This window comes from Artemia sp. Qi Xiang Cuo, chromosome 1, assembly GCF_049724085.1.
Source record: "Artemia sp. Qi Xiang Cuo chromosome 1, ASM4972408v1, whole genome shotgun sequence".
Taxonomy (NCBI): domain Eukaryota; kingdom Metazoa; phylum Arthropoda; class Branchiopoda; order Anostraca; family Artemiidae; genus Artemia; species Artemia sp. Qi Xiang Cuo.
Window position 1 is genome coordinate 34082425 of NC_142794.1, and position 20477 is coordinate 34102901.

At 33.5% G+C, this 20477-nt stretch overlaps 1 protein-coding gene across 1 annotated transcript in view; it reads right to left on the reverse strand.

Moving 5' to 3' along the window:
• LOC148956224 (DNA-dependent protein kinase catalytic subunit-like) overlaps positions 1-20477 on the reverse strand; it is a 495889-nt gene that overhangs the window by 184373 nt on the left and 291039 nt on the right. Inside the window, exons 21-24 of the mRNA XM_089099625.1 lie at positions 17822-18033; positions 15135-15288; positions 11784-12457; positions 6529-6684 (exon numbers count right to left, since the gene is read on the reverse strand). Coding sequence (XP_088955751.1) covers positions 6529-6684; positions 11784-12457; positions 15135-15288; positions 17822-18033 — 1196 coding nt within the window. The remainder of the gene's footprint in view (positions 1-6528; positions 6685-11783; positions 12458-15134; positions 15289-17821; positions 18034-20477) is intronic.

Consider the following 20477-nt stretch of genomic DNA (forward strand, 5'->3'; position numbering starts at 1 on the left):
ATAAAGTTGGACTAGAACTGATCGATCCTTCAAAAGTCAAAACATATTCCAGAATTGTTGCGGATACGAGACAGCATATAGGGGACAGCATATGCCAGATTATGGCATGGCGCGCTCAATTGCCTGGGTAATGAAATTTAAGCGCCGAAACCCATTTAGGCAATGAGTTTTCATCTGACGAGCCCCGATATATGGTGATCACCTTGGGAATATAATCTTTTTGTAGATTTAAGGTGCTATAGCTTGGTTTTGGAACATAGACGTATGCTTATTGATGCTGATTTTGCTCTATTTTGGACTTGATTTTCGGACTGTCGGATTGGTTATACTATTTTGTCCTGGGGAACTGGATAGATGAGTAGGGTCTAGACCTTGTTCAAGTGCTCATTTATTTCAGTTACTAAAGTAGGAAGACAGTTTTTTTTTTTTTTTTTTTTTTTTTTTTTTTTTTTTTTTTTTTTGCCAGGTGATTACCGTAATACACTATACACTCAAGACACCCCAAAAAAAAATATATACATTCAAACTATGAAAAAAATATACACTCAAGGCCGTGAAGCGTAGGCAGTTGTTTTTTTTTTTTTTTATATCTGACAGCTTTCTGGTCAACAGGGCAACTTTCCCGAAAACATTGTGGTTCCAAAGAGGGAGAAAAAGAAGGAATTTGCAAAATCGAAAGTACTAGACACGCAAAGAAGAAATATCTTTCTTTTTTAACAGAGGGTAAAAACCAGAATGGTATAGACATGAATGATTACAAAAAACCGAATAAATTTACAAAAGGCCTTACGATTATATCTACCTCTGTTTCCATCAATCCCGAAGTAACCAACCTGAATTTTCAATCTGGAATCACAAATCGGCCGGGAACGGAAAGATCTTATACTATTAGTAATATTATTGCCCAACCATCTGAAAGATCAAACAGAAGGGACAGAAAACGATTTGCATGCAAGAGGCGAAGGTGAAGAAAGGGAAAAGCCGAAAGTAAGATACTCGCATTTATCAACATTTATGTATAGACAAATCCGAACAAATGCTTCAGAAATGTAATTAACAGATTTAGAAAGGCATGTTTACTTCTGCTAATGACAAGAAGATCATCAGCATATGAAAGATATGATACATTAGATGACCCATAAAAATAAGTTGGAGGTATATTATTTAAAACTAGAGAAATAAAAATTTTAAATAGGCTAGGTGATAGAACACCTCCTTGTCGGACCCCTTTTCGGGGTCCACAACTGAAATGAGCACTTGAAACAAGCTTGTACAAGGAGAGATAAAGATGTAAATAAGGCTTTTGAAGAGCAGCGCTTATTCCCTGGTATTTTCAAGACTCAGAGTAAAACCTACTTGTCTCTACCCACTAAAACTAAAGCAAAATCCAGCCTAGCTCCATCAACTCCGACTTCTGCAGCAGCATCAACTTTAAAGGAAATAATAAATGAAACTCAAAAGGAACTAACAAACACTAAGTCCAACCTAATGAATGACATTTCTCGTGTCGTATCAGATACAATGAAAGATTGCCGAGCTTCGGAAATTATCAGTGAAGATATTGTGAACGAAGTTTACAATTCTATTTCCCTTGAATATAATGCTAAATTTGAAAAAATTGAAAGAACCCTTCAAAGACTTTATAATGGTGTGAACTTGCTTGAAAATAAAATTTATAAAATAGAAGACAGGGTTGACCAACTTGAGCAGGATACCTTACTTGGTACCCTAATTTTCTATGGTGTGAAATCAAACCCCAATGTGGAATTGATGGATAATCTTAATGAAGTGATAACACAAATAATGGACTTGCAAGATTAAAAAAAATAGACCTCTTAAAGGCTAATCGATTCCATATGCCTGCTACTCAAACTGAGAATGTGAAAATTGCCCCCATCCTGGTAAAATTTTCAAACTTGGATATTTTCAAAAATTTTGAAAATTAGGTTTAGTTAAACCTAACTAAAAAGCGTCAAGATCTATTAAACGCGGCTTGTAGCACCTTTGGCCCAAGAAGTGTTTGGTCTAATCATGGACAAATTCTAGCCAAAGTTCCGGTTGAAACTAGTATACGTAAAATAAATTATTTGCATGAATGCATTAGTATGTGACTTGTTAGTATTTTTCTTAATTTGTAAATGCCTTCCTCAGGTCGTTAATTTTCATTTTTTTACTTTATTTTTATTTTATTTTTTGATTTTTGTTTCTCTTTCCGTGCTAATGGTTCATTCCAATAATACCTGCTGTGCAATGAGTTATTTATGTGTCTGCAATTCTTTGACAGGTTTTTCTTTTGTAATCAATTTAAGTAAAGATTTCTTTTTGGTTCATCTGGTGACTTGAATGAACTCCAAGTAAAACCTGCTTTTGTGAATATTTTAAGCCATGAGAGTCGCCTTTTCGAGCTTGAAAATAATCCTTTTGATATAATTAGTATCGTAATTAACTCTGTGGGTCAGGCTAATCAAAATCTGGTTAATATAAACCTTATTTGTAATAGTAAATATGTTTAGGATTTGGGGGGAGAGGAGGTTACCAGAGGAAATTATTCTCTGACTAAACTTCAGCTTAACATTCAGGGTCTCTCCTCGTCAATAGATAATTTAGGACAAATTGTTTCGGCCTGCTGTTTTGGGTTTATATGAGACGTTTTTGGATTCTGGCAATGAAATGCTATTGGATATCCGTGGTTACAAAACGGAACGTATGAACCGCTGCAAGATGGCTAAAGGAAGTCTTGCCATGTATATATCTTGCAATTTGCATTATTGCTTGCGTGATAACTTATCAAGGAATTTTGAAGGTATTTTTGAGTCACAATTTATAGAAATTAGATCTAATAGTATTGATCTAATCATAGGCAATATTTATCGTTCTCCTAGTGGTGCTGTTCCGTTGTTTCTTCGGAATCTTGAGGAAATATTTGACATAATACTGAAACGTCCGTGTCAGTTAATCATAATGGGTGACTTTAATATAAATTTGATGGATTCAAACTCTTCGGCTTCCGTCGATTTTCTTTCAACTATGCTTGCTGCAGGAACTCTACCATCTCCATCCATCCCCACACGAGCAACTAATGTTACAGCTTCTTTTATTCACAATATCTTCTCTACGCTTAGTTTGAAGGAAAATTCAATTTTAGTTAGTGATATCTCCGATCATTTTCCAATATATTCTCGATTCAGCCTTAAACAGGGGAGGAGTAACCAGGCTCAGGTGTTTGATTCCTATTCTATTAGGTTTGGTGAGAAAGAGTTATATCTTATTGGGTCTAAATTAGCGGAAAATTCGTGGAGCTTGCTTGATAATGATAAGGATTTTTCTTGTTTATTTGAGTCCTTTTATGGAACCATAAAAGAGGCTATTCTTAGCATTTCTAAAGTATCACCTTCTAATCATAGGTCTAAAAGGATTGTTTCTCTAAACCCATGGATGACATCCGGACTTCTCAAAAGCTGGAGAAGGAAGAATAATCTCTGGAGAGCTTATAAATGCGCTACACTTTCAGCAAGTGCTATTCGTCTTTCTCAATTCAAGATCTACCGGAATATATATAATTCCTTGTGTAGGAAAGCCAAATCTCTCTATTATCTAAATAATTTTGCTACGTGTGTCAATGATATTCGCAAAACTTGGAAGGTAATAAATTCTGTACTTAAACCCGGTTCTCAATCTAGCTCTTTACCTATGAGTCTGGTCATTGGTGATAAAGCTGTGGAAGGTGAGCTTAATGTCCAAGAGCCATTCACTTTATTCTTCTCTAATATTGGTAAGAATATTACTTCTACATTTACTTTGTCTCGGCCTAATCCGGGCTTCCGGACTAGATCTTACCTCGGGCCGTCTTGAGTTAAGTCTATCTTCCTAGAGCCAGTAGCAGTAAGTGAAATTAATAAAATTGTTAACGGCTTGAAAAACTCGTCCTCATCTGGGCCAGATTCTATCCCTACTAAGATAGTTAAATCTATTCTTCCTTCAATAGCATTGCCTCTAACAAAACTTAGCTAATCTTTCATTTGAATGTGCAGTTTTTCCGGATGCTCTCAAGCGTACTAGGATTATTGTAGTGTATAAGGGTGAACCAAGAAATGATCCGACAAATTATCGAACAATTTCAATTTTATCAGTATTTAGTAAAATCTTTGAAAAGGCTATGCTTTCTCGTCTCCTTACTTTCTTAAAATTTAAAATTTTCTTCATGATTTTCAATTTGGTTTCCGAATGAAGCACTCAACTGAATATGCCTGTCGGACCCTTTTGAATTTTATTCATTCTGCGTTAGATTCGGGATTGATTCCGGCTTTTATATTCCTGGATATTCGTTAGGCTTTCGATTCCTTAGCCCATGGACTTATTCTATCGAAGATGTCTCATTTTAGCATAAGGGGAAATGTATTTTTTGGTTTCAGTCTTATTTGAAGGGTTGGTTAATTTCTGTTGATCCATTTTTCCGGTCACCCTCGCAAGTGAATTTTGGCATCCCCCAGGGATCAGTTTTAGGGCCTGTGCTATTTTTGATTTATGTAAATGATCTTTATTATGTTGTAAAAGAGCAGAAACCTATTAATCGCTGTAGACTTTGTCATCCTGAGCCTTCCCTTGCCCATAGTGGCAACTATAGTTCGCCTTCTTCTGATGTCTTTGTTTGTTTTGCTGATGACAGCACACTTGGCACTTTGGGAAACTGCAAATCCAAGCATCAATAAATTTGGAAAATTTGTTTGAGAAGGTAATTTTGTGGCTTGCTGCTAATTATCTTACCCTAAATTTTTTCTAAGTCCAGTTTTTTTATTTTTTTCGCGTGTTTCTCAGGTTTATCCCCAGTTATCAGAAATTCACCAGCCAAATGGAATAATTCATAGATCTAAAGACCGATATGTTCGTTTTTTGGGCATTTTTGTTGATGAAAACCTATCTTTCAAACGTCACATTGATTTTATTAAAATGAAGATATGCAGGAGTCTCGGTATTTTAGTGAAACTTAAACATACTTTCCTGGATCAATTTTGAAAATCCTTTTTAACTGCTTGATCCAATCTTATGTTTCTTACTGTCCAATAGTGTGGATGTCAACCTTTTCTTCACTGTTAAAACCCATTTCTAAGGTTTACAATAAAGCTAGAAAACTCATTCAGAAAACTAATCGTTCATTACTTATACCATTACATGATCTTGAGTCACTATACATTCTTTCATGTGCTTGTTTTACTTTTTCTCAGCTTCATGGTGACCTCCCTCGGTCCCTAAGTGTTCCGCTATCTTTTACCTCTGATCAAAATAATTATAATCTTCGCAATATGACAAATCATGTTTAAGTTCCATTTACTCTTTGCATAAGATCAGATTTTAATCTTCTAATGGCGTGTCATATTGTTTGGAATAGGTTGTTTGAGTCAGCTCGAGGGTGCCACTCATTCGGTTCGTTAAAAAAAAAAAATTAAAAATTCTTTTGCTTCGTAGAAGTTATTTTTATCTATGTTTTTATTTTTATTATTATTATTATTTTTTTGAGTCTATTTAATCTAAATAATCAATTTAGTTTATTTATTCTATTTTTTCTAGTTTTCATTTTATCTATATTTTTTTCTTCTCTTTCATTTGTGAGTAAGTGATCATTTTAAATTTTCTTTGGCTTTTCATCTCTGAGTAAGCAACTCATTTGTCTTCCCCCTTCTTTACAGGCCAATGAACCTTTGGGGGAATAATAACATGTAATATTGTATGTGTATTTAATGAAGAATAAATCTCATCTTATCTTGATACATAATTTATCTATGATGAATTTGTTGTAGGCCTACGTATTGCAAAGAATATTTCCATTGTATATAAATATAATTATTGGCATTTTAAAATCACAAAATGTTATTCTTTGTCCATGGAATATAACTAAAAGCGAAAAAATTTATACATAACTAAATCTGCCCACTCTTATTTTCATATTTGACTGCATGCATAACTAATAAGAAAAAGGAAAACAACACTGATCTAGCTAAAAAACAAAACTTTTAAAAAAATTTAAAATTATTCAATTAATTTACTTTCTGTTGGAATTTAATTTAATTAGAGGAAAATGATTTAATTTAAAATTGTTTAATGAAAACAATTAATTGTTTAAATAAATGAAACTGTCTAGAATATCACATTTAATATAGTAATGTATGAAAATATGAATAATATATATATAAACATCAATAGAAATGTACATAGTAATCTTTAAAAAATATATAATGAAATATGAATAGTACATATAATACAAATAATAACGAAGAACTAGAATATCAATTTATTTCAGGTAAGGTAAATTCCTCATTACTTTCATTGCAGACGCTCGGGCAGTGTAGATAATTTGATTTGAAGAGCCAAAATTCGGAGCTAAAAACTTCGACATCGTTTAGAATACCCTGAAATAGCTATCTCTCCTTAGTTTTTAATTAGCGAGGGAATACTATCCTTTTTCACATAACCGGTTCACTTGTAATTCTAACATTTTGAGATGGTAATACAATAGAAGTGAGAATAAAATACCTCTAATTCCATAAGAGTTGAGAGCCTGACTACTGATGAAAACGCTTTTTGTTGTTGGCTACTCCATAGTATGTTTTTCGCATGCTTGTGCTTCTCCTTGATGGCTTTAACTACCATAGATAGAATTTCCATAGGATCCATATAAAATTCCCAGCCCTAAAAGAAAATATAAACCGGTAAAAATATGAATCTGAAGTTTCTCTGAGACAAATTGCATGACCGGTAGAGTGTTTATACAATAATCTCATTTCTATTAATTTTCTTTTCTTTAGCACATCTACGTAATATTTTTTGTAAATACAATTCTCAACATATGATTCTGGAGTACAAATAACCAATACAGATGGGAGTAAAAATTAATCTTTGCTAGATACCCTTTCCAATTGAAAATCATTTTAAAAGTAAATCTTTACTGATACTGCCTTTCTGTGCATGTACCAATTATTGCTCTAAACAAACCGATAATAAGGGTTGCCCCAGTAAGGGCAACCTAATAATGAACGAACCATGGCCCTTAATAACCAAATATGAAAAAAACGCTTTAAAAAAAGTGCCTAGTAAAAACAAATTCCCATTTTTAACTGATTCATGAATGGTAATTATTATTTCGATTAGTCTTAACAGTAAAAGATCGCGAAAACAAATTTATGGGAATTTGAAAAAAAAAGTCTAAAAACACTCGAAAATGGCGTCGGATCAAAACTGATTTTACACCATTGGAATCACCATTGCCAAAAATCCCATACAAGAAACACACACACCCCTTCGTCAACAAGAAAATCCCTTATTTACATGGGAAATGGTGATGTGTCTCCTTTTTTAATTCTTACTTCTTTTTTTCATCAGGGAAACTGGGACATCATAAAAGGCTGTTTAAGGGCTCATTTGAAAAGATATTAAAATTTCTATTTGCTTTTCAAACAGTTTGTGGTAACGAACTGTAAGTAAGGAGCGACCCGGCTCAATGGTAACCGAAACTCTAAAAAACAGAATTTTGATACCAATAGATACTTCAAAAGAATCAAATTTTATTTCTGATTTCAAATATCTAAGTTTTATCAAGTTTAATATTACCTATCAAAAGTTACGCGCCTGAGAAAATTTGCCTGATTTTCGAAAAAAGGGGGAAAGACCCCCTAAAAGTTATATAACCTTAATGAAAATCACACCATCATATTCAGCGCATCAGAAAACCCTACCGTACAAGCTTCAAGCTCCCATCTACAAAAATGTTGAATTTTGCATTTTGTGTCAGAAGAAAGATCACGGATACGTGTTTATTTGTTTTTTTTTTCTTTTCCCCAATGGTAATCGTATTGACCCAGTGGTCTTAGAATATCGTAGGAGGGCTCATTGGAACGGAAATTAAGGAACAGAGTTCTAGTGCCCTTTTTAAGTGACCAAAAAAATTAAGGGCAACTAGGCCCCCTCCCACGCTCATTTTTTTCTCAAAGTCACCCAATTAAAATTTTGAGATAGTCATTTTGTTCAGCATAGTCGAAAATCTAATAAATATGTCTTTTAGGATGACTTAATCCCCCACAGTTCCCAGGGGAAGGGCTGAAAGTTATAAACTTTACCCATTGCACATATTGTATTGGTTATTGGGAAGTAAACAGACATTTTCAGGAAGGATTTTTTTCTGGTGGGGGGGAGGATGGAGGAGGGGATTACTCGGGAGAATCTTTCCATGGAGGATGTTTCTTTGGGGTAAAGGACATTTCTATGAAGGGGGCGCCGGATTTCCAAGCATTATTTAAAAAACGATCAGAAATTAAATTTTAAAAAAACAAGTTTTTTCAACTGAAAGTAAGAAGCAACATTAGAACTCAAAACGAACAGAAATTATTACGTATATGAGGGGGGGCTCCCCCAAGTCAATACCTCGCTCTTTACGCTACAGTTTTTTTAGTGCTTTCAAAAGAGCTATCTATTCTAATTAAACGGCCTTTGTGATTAAAAAAACAAGCGATACGGCTCAATAGTAATCGAAACTTTTAAAAACGGAATTTTGATGTTAATAAATGTATCAAAAGAATTGGCTTATAATGCTGATTCTAAATAAATAAACTTTTATTAAGTTTAGTATTACTCATCAAAGGCTACAGGCCTGAGAAAATTTACCTGATTTTTTAAAGAGGAGGGAAATATCCCCTACAAGTGAAAGAATTTTAATGAAAATCAAAACGTCAGATTCAGCGTATCAGAAACCCTATTACATAGGTTTCAAGCTCATATCTGCAAAAATCTGCAACTTTGATTTTTGGCCAGAAGAAAAATATACGAATATAGAAGTTCGTTACGTAAGTTAATCTGTAAATTACGTCAGAACCAAATTTAGATACAGCCATTTAGCAAAAGAAAAGTAAAATTTTTATGTAAATTTTGTTTACTTATTCAATGACGGTGAGCCAAAATAAAAGCTGCATTAACTAAAAAACGATTAGAAATTAAATAAAAAAAAACATGTTTTTAAAACTGAAAGTAAGGAGCGACATTAAAGCTTAAAACGAACAGAAATTATTCCGTATATGAAAGGGGTTGTCCCCTCCTCAACGCCTCGCTCTTTCCCCAAGGTGATATACATTTACTTTAAAAAGCAGTTTAAATAAAAGAGATAGCCCTAAAGCAGGATTGTATTTTCTTTCGTGTGTTTAAGAAGGTACTTATCATCACCTGTGATTGCATTGAACAAATAAAATACATGTCTTAGAAAAGAGTGGACGTCTCGGTGAACAAATTCAATCCGAGTTCCCACTTGCATCAATTCATAGAATCTAAACAAACATATAGCAATGTTGAAAAAAAGAATTTCCATGTAAAAGATTCTTTTACGACCATTTTTTTTTTATCCAGAGCGGTTGCAGGACCATTAATGGTCTTATAAAAAAATAAAAATAAAAAACAGATAAATAAAAATACAAACAACAGATAAATAAATAAAAATATTGTAATGGAGAAACAACAATATTTTAAATATCGATTTTATGAAGGCAAAAATACTTCGGTACTTTTGAATTTCCGGTGTAAACTCAATATTAAGAAGCAACAATTAAATCTAAAATTACAAATAAAATTATGAGTCATTGCTATTACTTAAATTAAAAAAAAAACAATTTAAAAAAAAGTAAAATACAATATTGAAAATTCAATCAAGTATAAATTAACTTACATTAAATTCAAACGGAAAACAAACGGTAATTTCGGTGAATGAAGCAATCAAAGCAAAAACGAACAAAAGTTTTCATAATGAAGTCCCACTTAAAAAAAAGAAAAAAAGGAAACAAATCTACACCAAATAAGATGTTAATAAAGCCAACATAAATGATAGATTGGACAATAAAAAAGTGCTTTGGATTTAACCGGCACATAACATGACAGAGAAGGTAACTTTGACTATAACTCGGGAACGTCTAATTTTAATCTAATCTAATCTTAATCTTATTTTAATCTAAATTTAAATTTAATCTTATTTAAATCTAATTTTAATCTAATTTTAAGAGACAAACAAAGCTACTTTTTGTGTCTAATTGCGGTGATTTTTCGATTGTCTAAGCCTATCTTCTGAGCGTTTCCTCTCACCAGAAATTTGAATTTGTAAGTTCGGGAAGGCGTTTTTTCTTTTTTCTTACAGAATCAATATCAAGGGCAATGGAAAAGCCACTTGCCTGTCGATTATTGCAGGAACAAAATATGAACATGGTGGGACAATATACTGAAAACACAATACATTTCAACCCTTTTTTCTTTTATGACGTTAATAATCCAAAATTGTAGACTTTCGGTAATGCATATCAGCATATGTCAAACTGTCAATCCCCATTCATTTGTTATTTTTAGTAATCTTGGTTACCAAGATTTTTTTTATTTTTTTTTAGAAACAAATTTACGTAGGTCGAAAAAAAACTGTTTTCTAAAAAGTGCAAATTGTACCTTGGTCTTTAGAAGGCAAATGGGGCGCTAGCCCTACTTATGGTAATTTCTGCTCGTTTTAAGTTTGACTTGGTTATTTATTGTAATTTCTCTTCGTTTTAGCTAGAGGCATGGAACCTTTCAACTATACTGAACAAAATGGCTATCTTAAAATTGTGATCTAATGCCTTTCGGGAAAAAGCAGCAAAGAGGGGCCTCGGAGCGGGAGCTAGTTACCTTCCCATTACTTTTGACACTTGAAAATGGCACTAGTTCTGCTTGAATGAGCCCCCATCGAATTTACTACGAAAAATCCTTCCATATGAAGTGGCTTAGTAAAAAAAACATTACGGTTCCAGTTCACTCTTTACTTAGGCAGCACTATTTTGCAGCCTATGCTATCTTCAAATTCTCTAAAGTTCAGAGCATCATTTGCGCTTTACTGAAAACGATTTGTAACTTGAACACTGTGTTTTTATCTTTAATTTTATCAAAAACAACACAGCAACATAATAAGTCATAAGACTTATTAAGGTTTACAAATAAGAGCTATAATAAATAATAGTAGGTCAACTCCCACCCTCTCAACCCTTTTAAATGCCTAGCGTGTCATTTATCCTTTGCTGAAAACAATGTGCATTTCGAACAGTGTTTTCCTTTTGTCAAACGACAAAAACAAAAATGAAGAAAATCAAAAGAATAATCAAGATTGCAGAAATTTTAGACCAATTTTGTCTTGGAGGGCCCAAAGTGACAAGGGCACGAACAAGCAAAATCTTGGGGGGGGGAGGAGGGGGGGCAATATGACAAGGGCGTGAATAATTGACCAAATTAACAAATTTATTTTAAACAAATAGTGAAAAAAAAAACAAGGAACGAGGGTGCTAGAAAAAATCTTGGGGGCCCAGGGTCCCCCTGAATCCGCCACTGCAATCTAACTCTTTTTCCATCTACCGTCAGTTCCCACTGGTTGTACTTCAGCACATATCATTGCAGGCATAACTTATAAAATACCTTCTGAATGACAAGAAAAATCTCTCCTTAATATGTTATGTTAACGAACAACAACTATTATGACAGAATAGCAAAAGATGTAGAAATTTAACCACCAGCCCCTGTAAATAATTGTGAACTAGATGGCACTACGTACTTTCGTTAATGGAATTAATGTGAATCGGTAATTTTGTTAGTTTGAATCGCCTGTGATCAAGCTTTTACCGCCAATGTGTTCTCAAGTTCATAAGAGAATAGCCTGAACTACAAATTACTATCTTGCGACAAAAATAAGCTAGAACTTGAAACCCTAATAAACCGTTAAAAAAAGAAAAAAAAGGGAAACACACCTTCCTTAATTTTGGCTCCAATGTTTCAAGGATTAAGGAAACACCTGCGATCATCTGAGTGGAGCAAGTCTCATCAGATAACACCTTATTCACTTCATTAGAGACGTCAATACCATCCTCCAAAATGCTACAGAAACTCTCAAAAAAGTTTAACGGCATATTTTTACTTGAACTTGTGAGCAGAGCCCTTTTGGCTTGTTCAAGGGATTCATGAGATGTCAGCTCAAGTAAATGAAACCCTAAAGTATCAGGTGAAAATACCAGCGTCTTGATAAGATGGAACATTTCATTTTCAAGTATTGTGCTGAGATTTACTGACGAATTTGATTGAAGCAAAGCAGTTATAAACTTTAAAAGTTGAACGAGAACAGAATATGTTATAAATATTTCCTCTCTGTTGTCAATTTCCACTTTGAAGCTGCTAGTTATTTTCTTAACAAAAAATTTAATCTTCTTCAGTAAAGATGATGCAGGGTCCATGAGTATTTCATCCGGGTTTACAGCAGATGCTTCAAAAAGGGAGGTATATGCCTCCAAAGATGCCTCTAAAGCTCTCATGAAGACATTTTCACTAATATTTTTAAGATTTAAATCACTCTCGAGAATAGAAATTAATTTGGAGAGACTTCCCTCAGCCATTTCATTCTTTACAAATTTTGCAGCGCCACTTGTATCTAAAAGAAATATTGACTTTAAAACAAAGCCTGTTAAAACACGAATTTGGATATGAAAAGAAAAGTTTGATCCCAAAAGACTAGACAAATAATACGACTATAATAATAATAATGACTATATTAATAATAATTATTAATAATATTACTAACAATTAATAATAATAATACGACTATAATAATGACGAATTCAATTTCTCGGATTCTACTGTCAGCTTGTATAAGGTGAAAAAAAGGTGTTAATTCTAGACTTAATTCCTGATCCAAAGTTTAGTCTTAGTCTAGACTACAAAATTATGTCTAGACTTAGTCTAGAAAGGACTTAGGTTTGTGCTGCAGAATTGGCACCGTTAACTTGATAACGCACATTAACTGTCTTTAAGTTACAAAAATCTCCATAATACAATCTACTGAATTTCTTTTCCATATTTATTATTCAACCTAGTCACAAATACATAAAAAAAAGACTCATTGCACCTTTATTTTTGATACGAGGATCGTTATACGAACAGAAGATTTCTTTAAAGATTAGAATATTTTCAATAGCTTTTCAGCATCAAGAGCTAAAATTCTAATTTATCTAAACCTTCTGGATTTCAAGGAAATGATTCTCAGAAATTCAATCTCGAAATCCGAAATTCTGTTATTGTTGTTGATAGATTATTCGATTCTCATGATATATATATATATATATATATATATATATATATATATATATATATATATATATATATATATATATATATATATATAAATATATATATATATATATATATATATATGTTTTATATATATATATATATATATATATATATATATATATATATATATATATATATATATATATATATATATATATATATATATATATATATATATATATATAAACCAGGGTCCAAAGCTAACTAAAACAATCCAGATGAACCAAAGCTCAAAACTGGGGGTTTCCAGGAATATTAACATTTAAATTTCTACCAAACAATAGAAGGTAGAAGGTAATAGAAGGTGGAGGGTGTCCCTATTTTCTTGTCATAATAACGTCCACTAGACCAAGGGGGAGAGGTATCCTAAACTAAACTTGTCTGAACATCTTCAAAATAGGTTGTAGAGTAAAAAAAAGTCAAAGGCATTAGCTATAGTCATAGCTATTATAATTACGCTTAGACCAATTCAACCTCTAGAGGGAACAAGAAGGCAAGGTCAGGTTGGCACCTAGCCCAACCTCTGTGGTGAGGGGTAGATGGAGAATTGAAAATCTATCATCGTCAATCAGGAGCGGTGGAGATCGGAAGGGAAAGGGAAGATCTTGGGCCCACTTTGATCTTCCAGCCACACCGTTCAACCATATTTGTGTGATCACTGTTCAAGAAAAGTTGCAACCAGTGGTGTCAATTCATAAAATATACGGGAGAAGGCGAGGCACTAAATGTGTTTTTCGAAATCTAGGGAGGATTTTGCTTTTTTTCAATTTTTTAGATCAAAGTACCAAAAACCGAAAGCTTTTAATGAGAATGCCAAAAAGAGTTTTTTTTTAAATCTAGGGGGCAAACCCCTCCCCCTCCACCACTGGTTGTAACACGCCTATCATGCTACAGAAGAGCATGCAAGAAGATGGGAGGGTGATGGTGGGGCCAAGGCCAAATTCGTTCCTTCAGATTGTTTGGCACCAAATCAGGCCTTTTATACCGTACTTCTTTATTTTTGGTAATATCTTCGAAATGTACACAATTGGTAGTTATTCAACTTTTCTTACAATCAAACCTCAAAACATGAAAAAAAACGTAAAATTATTTAGATGGGATTGACACACGAATTATATAAATACTACAGATTAATGTGCATCAATATCATGACCAGAAACATTCTATACCCCCCCCCCAACTGTTTGAGTTCAAAAGACAATTTTTATTATTTTACCAGGAATCGGTGGCATACATGCTTTCTGATCAAAACATCCCAACCGAAACATGGGAAACACGCTTCCAGAGGATTCTAGAGAAACATTGCGCAGACTAGAATTAAGTACCCCTCTTAATGATGAAAGATTGGCAAGATAAAAGGAAATAAGAAAATAACCCTGGCTCAAATTCAAACTTATCAGCTCTAACAGTATTCAATCTAATTTTCAATTCTTTTTTCAGTGAAACCCGACCGCTTCAATTCCTTTTAACACGAAAAGATGAAAATTGTCACCTGAGACCTAAAGCTCAGCTACTTAAGACATATCATCCGGAAGATAGTGCTATTTGTGAACAGCACAACTATTTAAACCACAATGTGGCAAGATTCATTTTAAGTTCTATAATTTTCCGCACAAAGTTTTGTAACTTTTTTGCCTCAAATTGTTCGTTTTTATCCAAATATCTACATGAGGAATGAGATTTTATTTTTATTTCTTTAAAGAGTTTTTGTTTTTGAGCCTGAATCCGCGATATTAAGAAGTCTCAAACATGCCAGAAACAACATTTACAAAAGCAATGGTCTTTGATTATGGGCAACACTCTTTATGTAGTGATTTCAACTCATAAGCCATTGCTTGTGAATCATAACTCCTCATAAATAACGCAAAAACTACCTACAATTTTTGTCCTAAAGTTAAGTTTTGACTATATACAACAATGTTTATATTATAAACCATAATTTACCAATCGTAGCTCATCGTAAATAACAGATAAATTACCTGATATTTTCGGCAGGAAATCGAAAAACAACTCGATTGTTAAACGCCGAGCTTCTTTTTCTGGTCTAGCAATATGCTGAAAGAGCCAAAACATGATATCCTTCAGTGATGGCTCAAGAGGCAAATTTGGTGGTGCTCTTACTACTTTCTTTGGCTGAAAAAGGAAACACAATCATTTTTCAGTGCTGAAAAGCCAAATTACACTAGCGAACTTTTGGGCAAGGATTCTCAGCTATGGATTTTTAGAAAAAATTTTCACCGTGTAATTATTATATAGTGTCATTCATTGTATGCATTGTTCTAAGTAACGAATTGCTAAATTTTTCATTGGCTAATGCAAATTCTTAATCAACAATTATTCAATTATCAGTTTAGTTTATAAATTTTTTATTAATTAAGCGACTTAGTGCTGGACTAGGGCAAAGTTCAGTCGGGATCAGTTTTGTGATAAAGCAAAAACTGTTTTTTGAAAAAAAAATTAATCGCTGTTCATTTAAAGCCTTGCTTGATTTGAATTCCCATATTATTTTCTGTCGTGTGCTTCTTTCACTTTTCTGCAATTTTCTTCGGAGCAGTAAGTTGTCAAAGCATAAAAAAGTCCAGCATTAAGGTCAGATTTAAATTCAATACTACTAACCTACTAACAATGGTCTGTCGCAGTACAGCCACCTCAGGCCAACAAGGCACAAATCATAGCTTTATTCACCTCAAAAGAGCGATTGAAAAGTCACTTCCTGTTTTTTGAATTTTGTAATGTATAAATAAATCCCGATTTTCATGAAAGATAAATATAAAAAGTACAGACGTAACTTGAGATTTTGTTTAGAATTCTAAATTTGTCCAAAAATTCCCTCCTTACCAAACCTCACGGAAATTTATTAAAATGGAGCACATTTTTATTTAGTGAATATTTCTTGCAACATTTGATATTTTCTTGACATTAGTGAGTTTGCTTCACTTAAAATTCCTGCTTAGAGAGAGACGTGACTCTTCGCCTCCATTCCGAACGGTCCTGCGCAAGGACCGCTTCTTGGAGATCAGTACCGATCATGGAGAGGTACTGGATAAGGCTGTCTTCCCATCTAGATCGGGGTCTTCCGCGAGGGCGCTTCCAGCCATGTTCAGGGGGATCAAAATTGAAAAGTGTGCTGGCGAATACTTCTGCTGGCATGCGAATTAAGCAGTCGAATTAGTAAGTTTATGGATATAAAAAAAGTACCATTGCCTCTGTAGTCCGCACTGTTTTGGGAAAACTGATGAAGAATAGGGTGGAATTCGCAAGTCATGAAATTGAACTTTTACAAGATACGCTATTTCTAGCATTACCAGCTTCCTTCAGCACCAACAATTCAAACAGGCCAGCACAAAGCCATCTTGTTTAAAGGATTGCTATTAGTAAGTTGCGACTGGCAGTTTATATAACATGACTACTGTCAGATTGAATGGAGCCCGGTTCTCACAAGATATTTGACCATTGATGCAGTTTAGCTTCCTTTGAGTTTAAAAAGAAATCCGGATAAATTAGTGCAACAGGAATTTTCAGATACACGCCAGTGAAATGGAAGCCTGCCGGTAGGGGTCCAGATCAGCTTCAAAAATTTAAGGATATTAATGGCAGATAATTTAAAGTATAAGATTCCAAACTTCCGTTTTCTCTGTCTGTGTCCGGATTTAGATATCCTTCGCAGCAGTCTGTGCTGCTTAGATATTCGAACTCCATTACAAATTTTACATTAGTTACTTACCTTCATATCTTTTTGAACAGGAGACTGGAATTTTTGAAGAGATTCTATTTTTGGCGTTAGCAGTTTTATTCAGTCGCATATAAGCAGACCAGCTTATATGCTGGTCTGCTTATATGCTATATATATATGCGTTCTAGCTTATATGCTATAACTGGAACTGCGTTCCAGTTCTAGAGTTATTACTAAGTAGCGACTAGTAGGTTGTACTAAATGACTATTTACCAGAGACTGAATAAATCCAGCATCTGATACAGTTTAGTTTCCTTAGTTTTTTCAACAAATCCAGATAAGCAAGTAAAGATTAAGCATGTTCCAAGTCGTCATAAACTTCACAAAATAACTTGAACTTTTTACCCATGCACTGGCGTTTCTGGCCTCTCTTGCATCCGGGGCAAAATCTTGATTAGCCCTCCCCCCCAGTCCTCCCAAAAGTTTCAACAAAATTTTTAGAAAATTTTATTTATTAACAAAATTTATCTAATAAAATACGAACAGGTTTGAATACAGAAAATCACAAAAAAAGTAAAAATTAATTAAATTCGGTCTACTTGCTTTTATTTTCAAAGAATGGTGATTCAAATATGGAAAAATTAGAAATTTCAGATTCAATTTGCTTATACTTGCTGCCAATTGGGCCCTCTACTTTATTTTAATAAATATAAAATTTCAAAAATTACAAAATTATTATAACAATTAGACTATTTATTTGAAATTTGTGTCACTAAAAACTTCGGCACCTAGGGCAAATGCCCCGTCTGCCCCCCCCCCCTAAAACCTATTCTGTATCCATGTCTTTGCTGTTACAAGTTTTGCCATTTTCAACGGGAGCACTAAGCATCTTAGAAAGCTCTTGTTGATATTATGTGACAACAGCGGTCACAATGGGAGCAACTGACACTAATTAGCAAAGTTTTTGCTACTCTTTGTTACCAAAATCTTTACCTTTAGGAACAAATTGGATTTTTCAACGACAATACGTTTCAAATGCCGAACAGCAGAAATGGCTTGCAAAATAGTGGGTGAGTATTTCGGATCCTGGTCACACTTGGCCAAACATTCCATGAAGTGCCACAGAAGCTCAAAGGTAAACATCTCAACCAATAGCTGGTGCTCTCGAAATTCTCGATAAGTAGCATTCCAACCGGTACAGGCACCTTCAAAACAAAGATTACATGCAAAACGAGACCTTTAATATTACATAATCTACTCATTACAAATAGATTTAGTATAGTTAACCCAATTGGGCTAATGATTTTCGACATTTGTGGCAATATAACCAAACACTTGACAGCCATGCATACAAATAGTTGCACAGAGATGTGAACATAGGACAAATTTCCGCTAATAAAAAATTGTGGCTTAAAAATTTACCTTTCTAGCTTAAAGCTAAACATCGCAACATACAAATTATGCTACCAAAATTCTCGATAAGCAGCATCCTAGTTGGTAGAAACACTTTCAAAGCAAAGTTTACCCACAATAGGATATCTAACATAATTAAATACACTAAAAAATTAGCATAATTAGCCGAATTTGGCAATGATTTCAAACATATGGGTTATTTTAACAAAAAAAATAAAAAATAAAATAAAACTGACAATCGTAAATACACGCATAGACACAGAGGTGATCATAGGCCAAATTCTATAAGAATAATTGACAATTTGTGGTTAATAAATGCACCTTCTAGCTCAAAAGTAAACATCTCTACACACAAATTATGTTCTCAAAATACTCGATAAGCAGCATCCTAGTTGGTACAAACACCTTCAAAGCAAAGGTTACATACAAAGAAATATCTAATATTACGAAATACACTAAAATAAATTAGCATAATTAATCGATTTAGGTAATGGTTTTAAACATTTGGGTTATTAAAAAAGAAAAAAATGACAACCGTTCATACACAGGTAAGCACAGAAGTGAATATAAGGCAAATTCTCTAAGAAAATTTGTCAAATTGCGGTTAATAAATGCACTTTTCAAGCTTTAAGGTAAACATCTCAAACAAATAACTTATGCTCTAGAAATTATAAATAGGTAGGCAAGGCCGTATCCAGGGGGGGGGGGGGGGAACCCAGTTTCACCCCCCCCCCCCCCGAAATTTTTGACCGACTCGAAAATAAGTCGAAAATTAGTAAAACCTAGGTAAAAATCAGTAAAATTAGTCGAAAACTGAGTCAAAAATTAGTAAAACGTTCTGGATCTCAGCTGTAAAAAGTAAAGCATAACTCTCGAAAAAATTAGATCATTCTGTATCACATCTCAAATAAATAACTTATGCTCTAGAAATTATAAATAGGTAGGATTCGAACCGATAAAAGCATCTCCAAAGTAAGTATTATGAGCAATGTGTAACATTATGAGTAACCCCCACAATAAAAAAAAAATCCAATTAGCAGCATTGAGATAACGATTTACATATTTTGGTTGTGATAGAATTGAGCAAGCCATAAATACAGCAATAAATAGACAGTTTCACATTCTTAGAATGGAAGCGAGAATCGCCCATCAATATTTGCATCCATCAATCTCAGCTGTAAAAAGTAAAGCATAACTCTCGAATTAATCTTTTTGTGTTCGACAAAAATTCTACTATGCCTATTGCAGATGGTGTATCTCAGCTTTTCCGTCTTCTAATTTCTTTTTTTTTCATATCATAAATTTTAAGGATTCATTTTATCTTCTTTCTGAGTACAAATATCATCCATGGTATAGTTACAACCTAGAAAAGTGCTAATTAAATCCATTATAAATGAGATTTAGAAAATGCCTTTGAAAAAAAATTATTTAGTGAGAAAAATTTGTTATTTCATGCTGACTAAGGAATGGTAACTATTATTTAGGTTCATCATCATCTTACAAAAACGAAATTTTGAGAGTTTTCAAAAAGACTTTGAAACCCTCGAAAACAGGAACAGACAAAAATAAAAAGTATGCAATTGAGATTCACCAGTCGGAGAACCAACAGCCGGAGGTTTTCGGTCTCTTTTTGATAACCCTAGAAATCCTATTCTAGGCCATGTATCAGTAAAATATCTTCTTTTTCTTTTTTTTTCTTCCGCGCTAACAGAGCACTTTGAACATCATAGAGAGTTGCTTAAGGGTTAATTTTTAAGCTAAAGGTTACATCTAAGAGTATATAGAAAGTTTTTTTAGTAGCATTATTGCTGCATCGTAAGCTGCAACTTAGTAAAAAGCGATTCGCGACCCATAGTAACCAAAAGTTCAAACACGAGTTTAAAAAAATGCAGTGGTACATTTCTATATGTATTTGATTAACGAATACTAATTATTATATTAATCCGTCTTAACAGTAAAATCTTACTTTGAAAACAGATTTACAGGAATTTTCAACAAGAGCCTGAAACCTCTCAAAAATGACTTGGATCGAAATGAAAAGTACACCACCAGAATTGATACTGCCGAAAATTTCAATAAGATATTGACAGCCGCACTTTTAGCAACAAGGAAACTCACTTCTTTTTGCGTGGGTAGAACTGACACGTCCTCTTTTTTTTCTTTTTCTTTTGTTCTTCACCGCAAGCACGGCACTGGAACATCATAGAGGGCTGTTTAAGGGCTTATTCAAAAGTTA